This window comes from Pristiophorus japonicus, chromosome 16 (assembly GCF_044704955.1).
Source record: "Pristiophorus japonicus isolate sPriJap1 chromosome 16, sPriJap1.hap1, whole genome shotgun sequence".
Classification (NCBI taxonomy): domain Eukaryota; kingdom Metazoa; phylum Chordata; class Chondrichthyes; family Pristiophoridae; genus Pristiophorus; species Pristiophorus japonicus.
In genome coordinates, this window is record NC_091992.1 from 103,743,293 (window position 1) to 103,756,953 (window position 13,661).

Genomic DNA, 13,661 nt, shown 5'->3' on the forward strand with positions numbered 1-13,661 from the left:
TGGTAAGAAAAATCTTCCATAGAAACATCTGTAAACAGTTAACAAAACATATGTCAGTCACTTGCTGATTGTTGTGGAAAATCACTGAGCAGAAGCCAAGTGCCTTCTGACTCAGGGGGGTGAGAGAGTCTCAGCAGCAGGCTGCTCTTTTGTTCCTCTTGATAGACACTCAAAGAAACATTGGGGACACAAGTAGCTGCAGGTGAGCGTGGCCTAGAGAAACCAAGTTAACTGTGAAGGGCAACATTACAAGTATATACTAAAACAATGATTACAGTGGAGCAAACTCAGCGTAAGTCTTAGATGTCTAAAATGTGGCTCCTGCATAAAACAGCAAAATTAAAATCAAATTAGAGTAAGGACTGACCGGGGCAATTACAAACCATCCATTGTACTTACCCCTACACTAAAAGCTTATGTTTTAATTATTTCAGCATAACTTGCAAAAATCATCTTAGCGGACTGACAGATATATATTTTACTAAAACATGTTAAAGGGTTGAAAATGTTCACACAGTCAAATGGTCTTATCTACGATAAATATTCTTGCTACTTCCATGTATTTTCTCTATGACCAGGTAGCTCTTGCATTATGAATATGGGCATAATACTTCTAATCAACACAAACTTAAATCACAGACATACAAGGGATAGCCTGTCTAAAGAAACTGTACTAAAACTGAACGCTTTTTTATTCACATACCTTTTTGATGCTGCTGGCGTACTGTTTCATCGCTATTTTCTCAACAGTACTTTCAAATCCAAAAAAAGACTTGATATCAAGGCTTGCTGACTGCTCAAAGCACGTCCAATCTTCATTTTCTTGGTGAACCTGGTAGCACATAAGAAAAGACATGCCAGGTGCAGCTCTGACTTTTAACAGTTCTAAATAATGGTGTCACATTGTTTGACTTGTTTTCTTTTTCATTTTTCAAAAAAAACTAATCACTTGTAAAGCACAATCCGTAACTTTCAAGATCTAATATTTCTAAATACGACTGAAATATTGTACGATAGCAGAGTTCTTTGGTCATTTAATCGAGATAGGGCTACTCCGCTGCAACAGACATTTAGCATTAACAGATGTATAGAATAAAGTAAATCTTCACCAAATATGGAAAGGTCTAATTTTCAGTTCCACTTACACCTATTAATTTTTAGTACACTATGAATGATCATCAGGTGTGGTTAGGCTCTTGGGATTACTGATAATCTTTCTTGAAAGGCAGCAACTTTTCCTGGTTTAATACATTTTGACATGTCAAAGCTTTGCCTGGACACATCGATGACATGCTGTCAATCTGCAAAACCTGAAAGGTTTTCAATCGGTCGCTAAGACTGGCTTTGGAGTTGGCTTCCAGCAAACCATTGTTTTTCTCAAGTTTCTCAAACCTCCAAAATGGTTAGTTTCTTTTTGAACAATGTGTTTTTTTAAAAAAAGAAAATAAGTTAAAATCGATGATGGGGGTATGATGGGAAGTAAAATTTAAGAAAAATAGGAGGAGAGTAAAAGAAATATATGGGGAAGACAACTGAAAGAGAGCAAATAAGCGTCGTAAGTGTTAACATTTTGTTAAGCTCAATCAATAAAAATGTGTAGTTTAGTCATGTATGTATTAACACTGAAATAAAAACAATTCCTCAAACATGTGTAGCATTATTACTGTAATAATAGTTTCAACTTCATAGCTTGAATTGAAATGTTAGAACTGTCTGGACAGAGATTCATTTCCGTAGAGCTACCAGCAGCCCAAGGATTAAATGTATTACTAAATGCCCACAATTTCACCTGCTTTGCAGGACAATACATTAAAGTATATAAAATGTAATATAATTCTAAAAGTGCTGGTTTATATTTAATATTACGGGTTAGGGATGATCAAAAAGTCAAATTTGCATACCTGCTGTGCCAAAGGACATCATAGGTATAACCAATAAATGGATGAAGTTTTGGAAGAAATACGGCATTCCTTAAATATTTAATTAAGCAAATTTCAAAATGTAAAGTTTTCATTTTTCGACTCTTTTAGTCTGCCGGCTTCCTTGCCCCTCTGTTACAAATCAATACACACCATGACCAACAGTATTTGCTTACTATCTCGCATTTCCTATAACACACTTCGGAATGGGTAATGTATCAGCAGTATCAAGCCACTGAACTGGTACAGAAGCGTTTGTTTGTGATTTATACGTTATTCATTCCTTACTGCAAGTGAAAGAGCTCTGCAAGTCATATAAAGCATGTACACATTTACTATGGAGTGTGGAAGACAACTGTAATTTGAATTTAAACACCAATAACCAGAGCATAGTGGAACTGGTGGGAAAATACAAATCAAAGTCAATTGTTTTGACAAAATACACACTCCACGCCTTTATGTAGCTTTGCCTGGCCTGAACCCTAGGTTATGGAAATTCAACTCTTCTTCTGAACTCCTCTATTGCCCTCCATATCCCCTAGCTTCAGAAGATAAAGTTGCTGGGTTTCCAGCCTTTTTTTTTACATTAGATTTTAAAATTTTGCAATTGATAACATACAGTGTAACAGCAGAATTCATTGATGACAACTCGGTTAGCAAAAGTTTCATTGTGGGCTTCTATCTTCAGTGTTCTCTCCCGCTTGTTCAAGGAGTTCTTCTGAATGAAGTAGATGTAATCAACACCTGCAATCTGAACAACATTATTAAACAGCTATGACAAATAAATCTGTATTACTGTGAAACATCATAATGGCATCAAATGCCTCATGGTAAAGGCCATCAATATGTCACAAGTTGCACAGCGCATAAATAAAACAAACTTGGCTAACTATATTTATAATTAAAGCAGTTGTGCATGTTGTTTATTTAGTCCTCCAGGAATTTCAAACATAAAAATAAATTCAAAATAATCTCTAGGGAGAAGAGCAGACAGAAAATGTTCAAAACACCACTGAAAGGAAGTACGCATCAGCGTGTAAATGCAATTAACTAAATGAAAACATTTTGATAAATCAGCACATGCTTTTTTGTAGTACAAGTTTAATGCAATGCTGCCATTAGTGATCACGTAAACTCAATTTGTTTTTAACAAATCCAATGTCTGATGACAGAATATCACTTTCAAGGTTAGAGCAACCTAAAACAGGTCTTATGAAAGTCAATGATGATTGGAACATAAATATACACAAATAATCCTCAGCTCACTCAATAGTAAATGTGGTTAAGAATACTTATTGGATCTACAACTGCCCAGCGGAGACATAGAAATATATCGAAGTTATAACACAGAAACAGGCCATTTGACCCACACAGATTGCATCAGCATTTACCTTCCATGTAAGTAGATTGTCCAATCTCATCTTAAATGCTGACAATAGTTGAGGAAGAAACTAACTCTGGAAATGAATTCTACATCCCAACAACTCTCTGCGCAAAGAAGTTTCCCCAGCCCTCTGTTCTAAATCTCTTGCATTTAATCTTGTATTTATGGCCCCTCGTTCTTGAACTCTCAACTACTGGAAACAGTCGGCTTCTTTCTCCCCTGTTCCATCCTTTCATAATTTCAAATACTTCTGTCATATCATCCCACAATCTTTTTCTAATGAAAAAAAGCATTGTATGACAAGTTTTCAACATCCTTTACATACTGAACTACTGAACATGATGTATTGAGAAACATTTTAAAGATACATGAAACATGTCCTCCTCTATTAGAGGCATCAAATTGCTGTGGTATATAGACCCCTAGATGTCACAGTAGCAAGAGGTAAAATTTGAACAAAAGAATTTTAATGCAATGCAACAAATAGTTTATGGTAATGACAATTCCCACTTGATGTATATCCTCTGGTGCTCCTATCTGCCTTATTCTCTCACTTAAGATATTAAGGAAGTGAACAGCAAATCATAATTCCTCCTCAAACTCTGAAATGGTCTATTACCATTATCAGTGATAGTCATTTTAGAATGAGGGGAAGTCTGGGATAGCCTTTCTCCAAGTAACACTGACTGAATTTTCCCTGCATGGGGAAGAGGGGGCAGTATTATATAACCAGATTATATCAGATAATTGGGCAATGGCTCAAGTATTCCAGGTGCCCGAGGCAATTGGACAACTGCTAATGTTGAACCCTGTCTTTAAAAGACACCTCGATTTTGGTTAACTTAAAACCGTAATTATTTTCTCCCAGCAGATGGTGATGTTACGCAAGTAACAATTTGTGCCAATCTTTACAATCTTGCTGGCTTTGGTTTTGCCTGATAAAGAGGGGGGGTTGTTAAAAAGTAATCAAGTGTTTTTACTGAATCATACCACTTATATTACCGAAAATAGCCTGTAATAAAAATGGAGGCAAAAAATGAGTAGTAATGTAAAATATATTAAGTAAAAACAGGAGTATAGTATTCACAGCAATAGCATTAATAGTATTCAGAGCAGATGACATTAAGTAAAAAATACACATTAGAGTAAATTACAAAAAATTCTGTAGAGTAACAGTTAAGACAGGCAGTCAAGTTATGGATCATAGAATTACAACTTCAAATCTGTTCTATGACATTCCTCAACAGATTGCTCTGCATAGTAATTGTTCCTCCAAGAAATAACATTTTTAAAATATTTTAACTTAATTGAACTCTTAGAAATGATCACCATTTGCACTGCAATTTACATTCATAAACTCACTCAAGTAATTGTCTAAGCCTTACCTTTTTTAGTAGTCTTGGTGCATCTACATCCAATTTGCATCGCCTTTCTAATACATGAACAGTCTCATCCTCACTCTTGTATTCACTGGTAATGTCACTTCCAACGAACATTGGGATTAGAGGGCATGTTGGGAATCGTTTTTCATAAGCCTAGGGAAAAGGCAATTACACAAGATTATATTTTTATTGAATACAAGCATTCAAATATTTATATTGCATAAGGAAGTTCCCCGTAAGCTGCAGCAAGTATTTGTGCAAGTCAGCTACAGTATTGTCACAGACCACAATTTTTCACTGAGTGTCTTTCAGTAGAGAACTGCTAACCCAAGGTGTAGCCACAAAACAGGAAAAAATGTGATCTAGTCATGTTTTTAAAAATCAAATTGATGTTAGCTTATTATTTGCTGATTTACCTTCTCTCTTACTCTTTTTGATCTAGGTGATTATTTTGATCTAGGTGATTGATCTAGGATATTATGCACCATGGCTCTTCATTTTAGATTCTCATTTAAAAAGTGTATGGAATAAATAATTCAATAAATACAACTGAATATATACACACATTTTCCAGCTAAGGAAAATAAATTTACCTCATTACTATCCCACTGAGACCATAGTATATGCCAGGGATTAAATAGAATCATAGAATGATACAGCACAAGAAGTGGCCATTTGGCCCATCGTGCCCATGCTGGCTCTTTGGTAGAGCTATCCAATTAATCCCACTCCCCTGCTCTTTCCCCATAGCCCTGTAAAAAAAAAACAATTCCCTTCAAGTATTTATCCAATTCTCTGTTCAATGTTACTATTGAATTTGCTTACACCACCCTTTCAGGTAGTACATTCCCAATCACAACAATTCACTGTTTGGCTAGACAAGCATAGGAGGGAGAAGGGAATTGGGGGTTATGCTGATATAGTTAGATGAGAAAAGAAGGGAGGAGGCTCGAGTGGAGCATAAACGCCGGCATGGACCGGTTGGACCGAATGGCTGTTTCTGTGCTGTACATCCAATGTAATCCGAAGTAAAAAATTCATTCTTTTGTTAACATTCATAAATTTAAACCCTTTATTGGACTGAACAATTTAGATCTCGTTAGCCTTCCGCTCTAATGAAAAAGCTCCCAGTTTCTCTAGTTAAGAGAGTCAGCCGTGGCTCAGTTAGTAGCACTCTCGCCCGAGTCAGAAGGCTGTGGGTTCAAGTCCCACTCCAGAGACTTGAGCACAAAAATCTACGCTGACACTCCAGTGCAGTGCTGAGGGAGTGCTGCACTGTGGGAGGTGCCTTCTTTCGGATGAGACGTTAAACTGAGGCCCCATCTACTCTCTCAGGTGGACATAAAAAATGTAAAGGAACCTGTTTCTATATATCATTTTAAAGCTATGCAAGGCATCTATTGAAATTTGTGTAACCTAATATATTTGCAGAATTCTACTTTGCGCATGTGTGGAAGAAACACTGTGAATACGAAATAAATTGATTTGAAAATTCATTTTGATTCAGCCCTTGATGTACAAGCTGAAGAATTAATCTGTCTGAATTTCTTTCAAAAATCCACAGGAAATTGCCACTTCCCCAAGGATTATACAGATCATTGAAATTACAACACTGATGGAGGCCCTTTGGCCCTGTGCCAGTGCAAGCTTTTCAACTGGAGTTAACTGCTTTGATCCAATTTCACTGACCTTTTAACATCTTCACATTGCTGGACTTATCTCCTTGAAGATGGTTTACCTGGTATTTAATCAATATAAATCCTTAAAAGTGGGAGGGATTAGATTATTAATAGTTGATTTACAAGTAAAGGAAGAGTACAAAAGCAGGGAGGTAATGCTAAACATATACAAATGATTGATTAAGCTGCAGTGAGAATACTGTGTCCAGTTTTGGGCACTCGTGCCAAGACTATGGAGAGAGTGCAGAAGAAATTTACGAAAATGATATCAAAGTTGAGAAGTTTTAATCATGAGTAAAGACAAAGAAAGAACAACTTGCATTTATATAGAGTCTTTCATGACCTCAGGACATCTCAAAGACACTTTAAAAGTGTAGTCACTGTTGTAATGTAGGAAACATGGTTGCTAATTTGCGCACAGCAAGCTGCCACAAGCAATGCAATAATGACCAGATAATCTGGTTGAGGGATAAATATTGGCCAGGACACCGGATATTTAAATATAATTGCAAATCAGGAAGTCAGGATTTATGGAAATTTTCCACGTGAGAATACATTTGCATGTACCCAACAGGTGCAGCATTTTACACATCAAGGGCTCATTTCAAGTTGTACAAGGACCCCGAGTGTCAGCCATGGCTCAGTGGGTAGCACCCTCGCCCGAGTCAGAAGGTTGTGGGTTCAAGTACCACTTCAGAGACTTGCGCACAAAAATATAGGCTGACACTCCAGTGCAGTGCTGAGGGAGTGCTGCACTGTCGGAGGTGCTGTCTTTCAGATGAGATGTTAAACTGAGGCCCTGTCTGCTTGCTTAGGTGCACGTAAAAAGTACTATTTTGAAGACATGCAGGTGAGTTATCCCTGGTGTCCTGGCCATTATTTATTCCTCAATCAACATCCCTAAAACAGATTATCTAGTCATTATCACATTGCTGTCTGTGGGAGCTTGCTGCCACATTTCCTACATTACAACAGTGACTACAGTTCAAAAAAAGTACTTTATTGGCTGTAAGGTGCTTTGCGATGTCTGGTGGTCATGAAAGGCGCTATATAAATGCAAGTCTTTCTTTCTTTCTTTATATTTTTTAATCAAATGTATAATGGTGCTCGGTACATGATCTCCCCCGAGAAAGCAATTTGTATTGCTGCGCAGAGCTATGAGTAACTAACCACAGAACTTCCCGGTTGTACAAGGATGTGTCTGCTTGAAGACATTTCCTCATCAGAACCAAATTAGTTACGGTATTAGAGAACCTTTTTACTTCCTCACAGCTGTGTGCTCAATAAGAGTTGCTTTTGTGTATTCTTGGACGCAGGAGTGGTGGGTGCTGGGAGAAAGGCAAGAGATAGGAGCAGCATTACATCTAATAAAAATATGAAATTCCAATACAATTTAACTTCATCCTTAATGTATATGATGCTGAAATGGTTAATTGTTCTTGAAAGTTATCCAAATATGGATACAAACCCATTTCCAGTAGACACCTCTGAAAAATTCAAACAACTATTTGCAAGCACAAAGATGGATATTTAAGGATCTGGACATTTATTCTGGAAAAAGTTCAATATGTTGGCCTATTTCCTATACAGCAAGACCAGGAAAGCCGCGGAGTAAGCCTTGGGTCTGGTTGTTCTCTCTCCCCTCCTCTCCCCACCCCCCCGGTCCCGGTTGAAAGCCAGATACTGTTATTGAATCTCAACTTTATTTACAATATGACAAGTTCAAAATTGTTTAGGGACAGTCCTAGCATTCGTTTATATCAATATGCAGTAAATGTATCTCGCTTAAAAAAAATTTATTTGTTCATGTGATGTGGGCATCACCAGCAAGGCCAGCATTTATTGCCCATCCTTAATTGCCCCTGTGAAGGTGGTGGTGAGCCGCCATGGCTATTTCAGAGTGCCGTTAAGAGTCAACCACATTGCTGTGGGTTCGGAGTCACATATAGGCCAGATCATGTAACGATGGCAAGTTTCAGAATGATAAAAAGATGTTATTGCTGCTTTGTTCAATGTAATTGAAGTATATACTGAAAAACTGACCCACTGTTCTCTTCTTTGAACCTGGTTAAGGATATAACTCAAGTCAATAGTGACTTGGTTGAAGCATTCAAAGAGGAGCTTCAGCATTTCCTGATTCACCAAAGCCAGAGGATACAAGCTCAGTTAGAAAACCGATTTAAAAAAATAATCAGATCTGACAGCAAAATAGCCTGAGTGAATAGCCTTTTCTAGTTCCTATAATCTAGTCCTTAAGCATCAGAGACACATCCATCAAATTGAAATTATGGTACAACTTTGGCATTATAAACATTTGAACTGCTAAGAGCAAAATCTCTTTTGCTGCAGAATTACTACAGTACTATAAATTATGTCAGTTGCAAATAAAGCATGCATAAAATCATGATTCATGCTCAATATGCAAGGCTTTGTACACAGAATATTTAAGGAGTTATGGACAGCTGTCCTTATATTCAAAAAAGTACAAAGTACTCAAGGAGGTGTCAATGCATCATACATTAAAATGGTCTTCAACATTTTGGAAGAGGTAAACATTGGTAATTGTGAAAGACATTAATTGTGGATGGTTCCTCACCAACTATTGGGGGCATTTTCTGTAATGGCAAATCGAGAAAACATTACATAGACCAGCGGCTCAAGATTTGTGTGGCACAAGTGGGCGGTCTGGAGGAGAACAATAAATTCTCAAATCAGTCATAGCCCATGCCATGACCCACATGTCTTTATAACTTATATAAAGCATATTACAAATTACGTGAAATATGTTTAAGGGGATTATGACGATTTATGGCATTCCCATCATAGGTCTGGTTCCAGTTGAAGCAGTATGAAGATATTAAACTTCAGCTGTGAGCTGAAGACAGCTCAAGAACAATAACTTTACCATTGCAAGATGCAGATTGAGAATATTAAAAGGAAAGTAAGCTCATGTTTTATTTAAAATGCAAATTTGAAATATTTTCTTAAACCCAGGGCAGGACAGAATTTTTCAATTCTTCTTCAGATAAATATCAGGCAACCAGAAGCAGACATGTTATATTCAGTATCACAAAACCAGACATACCAGGTATCCATGAGAGGAGACACTTCATAAAAACAAAATTTGGGGAAGGGTACAGTGCGCATTTTACATTGACTGCACTCCTTCCCACCACTGTATAATGGTCCTCTTTAAAGCTTTAAACATCTGAACTTTTAAAATGAGCTTTAATTCCAAGCACTACATTGTTCCTAAGTATTAGAAATATTCTCTCCTGATTACCATAATAATTGTACTATAAACACACGGATTATAATACAGTGGGGGTAGTACATTGTGATGCAACGGTCACAGTATCAGATACAAGGAAAATCCATGTCATTTAAAAAAAAATGCACATTGTACATATTCACCAAAAACCTAATGCAATCATGCCAGGACCAATACTACCTTAGAGCAGCTTCTTATACACAATGCAAGTCAGAGTTCTCAGGCCCGGGTCCTAGTGTAGAATGTAGTCTCAACACTGTTTATGCTCATGTGAAGGAGGGCCACTTAGGTGAGGAACTAGATGGTTAAAAGCACTGAACTGCAACCCAGCATGAATACAGATGGGGGAAAAAAAATGGACAAAAAAAAGGGGACACATACCAGTATTTTAATTAATGAGTTTCCATTAGAGTCACTAAAGATGAACCCTGAACTACTTGCATTATACATACACCAAACAAATGTAGATTAACTCAGCAATTCAATTGTAATATATTTGTTTTTTTTTAAAAATGGCAGCTCAAATCGGGGTACAATTCCATAGCTGCAGGCAGTTCTCTGGTGCCTTGCCCGAGTGACCACTGCTCATGCATGAGCCAAGCATTGATTGTTGCAGATTTTGACAGTGGTGGGTGTAATCCATTCCTCACACTACAACCACACTCATGCACTTTCCAGCAATTCTGAAGGATATTCTACATTATCTATACAAAGAGTTATATGTACACACCTTGTAGGTACCGAGTTGTCAAATTTCAACTGTATTCCTGTACTTTGGAAGTACAATGAGCTATCAGCTGGTTTAACAGAAATCATTGGTGAATCCTGTCACAATACTTCTGCCCCATTTATATTAATAGCTACAAATTAATGATCTAGAAGGTTTAAGTTAATTGAAACACTGAATTCTCACCCCTGTCCCTTTTCTAGTAATTAAAGTTTCCTCAACTGGATCATTCATTATAACCTCAATAAACACAGCAATGCTGAAATACCACCAACTTGAATAACAACTTTCATTCAGCACATTCTAGTCACATTGACTTGCATCCATCAACGCTACATCACTATGTAGTGGTCCATCAACATTACATCAAACAGTGCATTCCCAAATCAATTGTGCAAAAGTATTTCATTCAATTGTCACAAAACAACAACAAATTCTATTTTATAGCACCGTAATGTAGTAAAACATCCCAAGGCTCTTCACAGGAGCATTATAAGATAAAATTTGACACTGAGCTACATAGAATCATAGAAGAATCATAGGGGTCAAGTTTAGAGCCGTGCCTAGAATGGCGCAACCACACGAGCCACGCCCGATTTCCACCGAAAACTTACCTCGGTATTCTCCCCTCCCTCAGGTCGATCCAGGCCCTCGGCACAGCGCAACACAAATTATAGGGGGGGGGGCGGAGCCAGTTCCCAGCGCTGAAAACAATGCCGGGACCTCTGCACATGCGCTCTACATTGTGCGTGCATGTGCAGTAGCTCCAAGCTCCCAAAACTGTGTGGGAGGGACCCGAAGCACACCAGCCCTAGCCGAATGGGCTCATTGGGGCGGTGAAGATAGGACAGGACCTCTCTCCTCAAGCTCCGCCTCCCCCCACCCCCCGCCGCTCCCCCCCCCAGCTCCCACTCCGCTCCGGCTCCGCCCTTCTCCACGTCTTTGGCGGGGCCCGCCCGCCCGGCATCTTGCTGGGGGCAGGCCCCGCCCAGCATCTTGCTGGGGGCGGGCCCGTTCAGCAACCCCCCCACCCCTCTCCCCTCTCCCCTCTCCCTCTCCTCGCTGTCAGAAACACCGAGACATTGACAGAGAGAGAGAGAGAGACACTGACAGACAGAGAGAGAGCGAGACACAGAGAGCGAGAGAGAGAGAGAGAGACACTGACAGAGACAGAGAAACACACGGGGGGCCCGTCCCAGCACTCTGTTGGAGGGCTCCCGGTGCTGCAGTCGGTGAGTTGAAACTTAATTTTTTATTTATTGATTTTTACTTTTTTTTAAAAAATTTTAATTTAATTTTTTTTGATTTCTTGGTTGATTTATTTATCATTTATTATTGATGATGGCTCTTTATTTGTAAAAGTGATGTGTTTCATGTTTGTAAACTTCCCTTCCCGCCCCCCCCCGCCCAATCTCTCTTCCCTACGCCTGATTTTCTAAGTGTAGGCAAGGTTTTTCCGAGCGTACAAAAATCTACACTTACTCCATTCTAAGTTAGTTTGGAGTAAGTTTTCGCTGCCTAAACTTGCAAAACAGGCATAAGTGGCCAGACATGCCCCCTTTTGAAAAAAAAATCTGTTCTAAAATGAAACTGTTCTAACTCACTAGAACTGGAGCAAACTAAATGTCGAGAATTGCAATTTCTAAGATACTCCATTCTAAACTAGTTGCTCCAAAAAAACAGGAGCAACTCAGGCTGAAACTTGACCCCATAAGAATGGTTACAGCACAGGAGACCACCATTCGGGCCGTGCCGGCTCTTTGCAAGAGCACTTCAGCTAGTCCCACTCCCTGCCCTATCCCCAAAGCAATTTTTTCTCCTTCCGGTACTTATCCAATTCCCTTTGAAAGCCTCCACCACCCTTTCAGGCAGTGCGATCCAGATAATCACTCGCTGCGTAAAAAAGCTTTTCCTCACGTCACCTTTGGTTCTTCTGACAATCACCATAAATCTCTGTCCTCTGATTCTTGACCCTTCTGCCAATGGGAACAGTTTCTCTCTATCTACTCTGTCTCGACCATTCATGATTTTGAACACTTCTATCAAATCTCCTCTCAATTTTCTCTGCTCTAAAGGAGAACAACCCCAGCTTCTCCAGTCTATCCACGTAACTGAAGTCCCTCATCCCTGGAACCATTCTTGTTAATCATTTCTGCACCCTCTCTAAGGCCTTCACATTCTTCCTAAAGTGTGATGCCCAGAATTGGACACAATACTCCAGTTGAGGCCGAACCAGTATTTTATAAAGGTTCATCATAACTTCCTTGCTTTTGTACTCTGTACCTCTTTTTATGAAGTTCAGGATCCCATATGCTTTTTTAAACTGCTTTCTCAACTTGCCCTGCAACGATTTGTTCACATATACCCCCAGGTCTCTCGGTTCCTGCACCCCATTTAGAATTGCACCTTTTAATTTATATTGCCTCTCCTCGTTCTTTCTACCAAAATGTATCACTTCACACTTTTCTGCCCATTCCAGCAGCCTGTCTATGTCCTCTTGAAGTCCACACTATCCTCTGCACTGTTCACTATACTTCCAAGTTTTGTGTCATCTGCAAATTTTGAAACATAAGGCGATATTAGGACAGATGACGAAATGCTTGGTCAGAGGTAGGTTTTAAGGAGCGTCTTAAAGGAGGAAAGAGAGGTAGAGCGGCAAAGAGGCTTAAGGAGAGAATTCCAGAACTTAGGACCTTGGCAGCTGAAGGCAAGAATTAGAGAAGCGCAGATATCCTGGAGGGTTATAAGGCTGTAGGAGATTACAGAGATAGGAAGGGGCGAGGCCACAGAAGGAATTGAAAACAAGGATAAGAATTTTAAGATTGAGGTGTTGCTTAACCGGGAGCCAATGTAGGACAGCGGGCACGGGGGTGATGGGTCAACGGGACTTGGGTGCGAGTTAGGTCACGGGCAGCAGAGTTTTGGATGACCTCAAGTTTACGGAGGGTAGAATATGGGAGGCCAGCCAGGAGTGTGTTGACTGAATTAAAAGCAGCTTCTCATGAAACTGTTGTAATATCAATAAATTTTAATGTTTTAGCTTTTGGATCAAACTTATTTACTTAAATGGGAGGGAATAAACATTTTACTCAGACAGATAAGCAAATGCTGAATCACTATCTTCATGCTGCACTCGGTCAGAGTGCAGAAACTAAGCTGTGGCCTTATAAAAGGTATCAACCAGCCTTTTTTGGCGTCGTACCTTTTAGTCGTATATTTTCCAGCATCTGCAGTAACAGGTTTTTGACAGTCTGCCGAGTAGTCCAAATAGCAGTGGTTCTCAACTTTAATACAAAAGC

The 13,661-nt window shown here is 39.1% G+C and overlaps 1 protein-coding gene across 1 annotated transcript in view; it reads right to left on the reverse strand.

The window, feature by feature from the left end:
• Window positions 1–13,661, reverse strand: part of LOC139226691 (SEC14-like protein 1) — a 51,910-nt gene that overhangs the window by 14,570 nt on the left and 23,679 nt on the right. The window contains exons 3-5 of the mRNA XM_070857637.1: window positions 4,689–4,838; window positions 2,539–2,670; window positions 704–832 (exon numbers count right to left, since the gene is read on the reverse strand). Of these exons, the coding sequence (XP_070713738.1) occupies window positions 704–832; window positions 2,539–2,670; window positions 4,689–4,838 (411 nt within the window). The remainder of the gene's footprint in view (window positions 1–703; window positions 833–2,538; window positions 2,671–4,688; window positions 4,839–13,661) is intronic.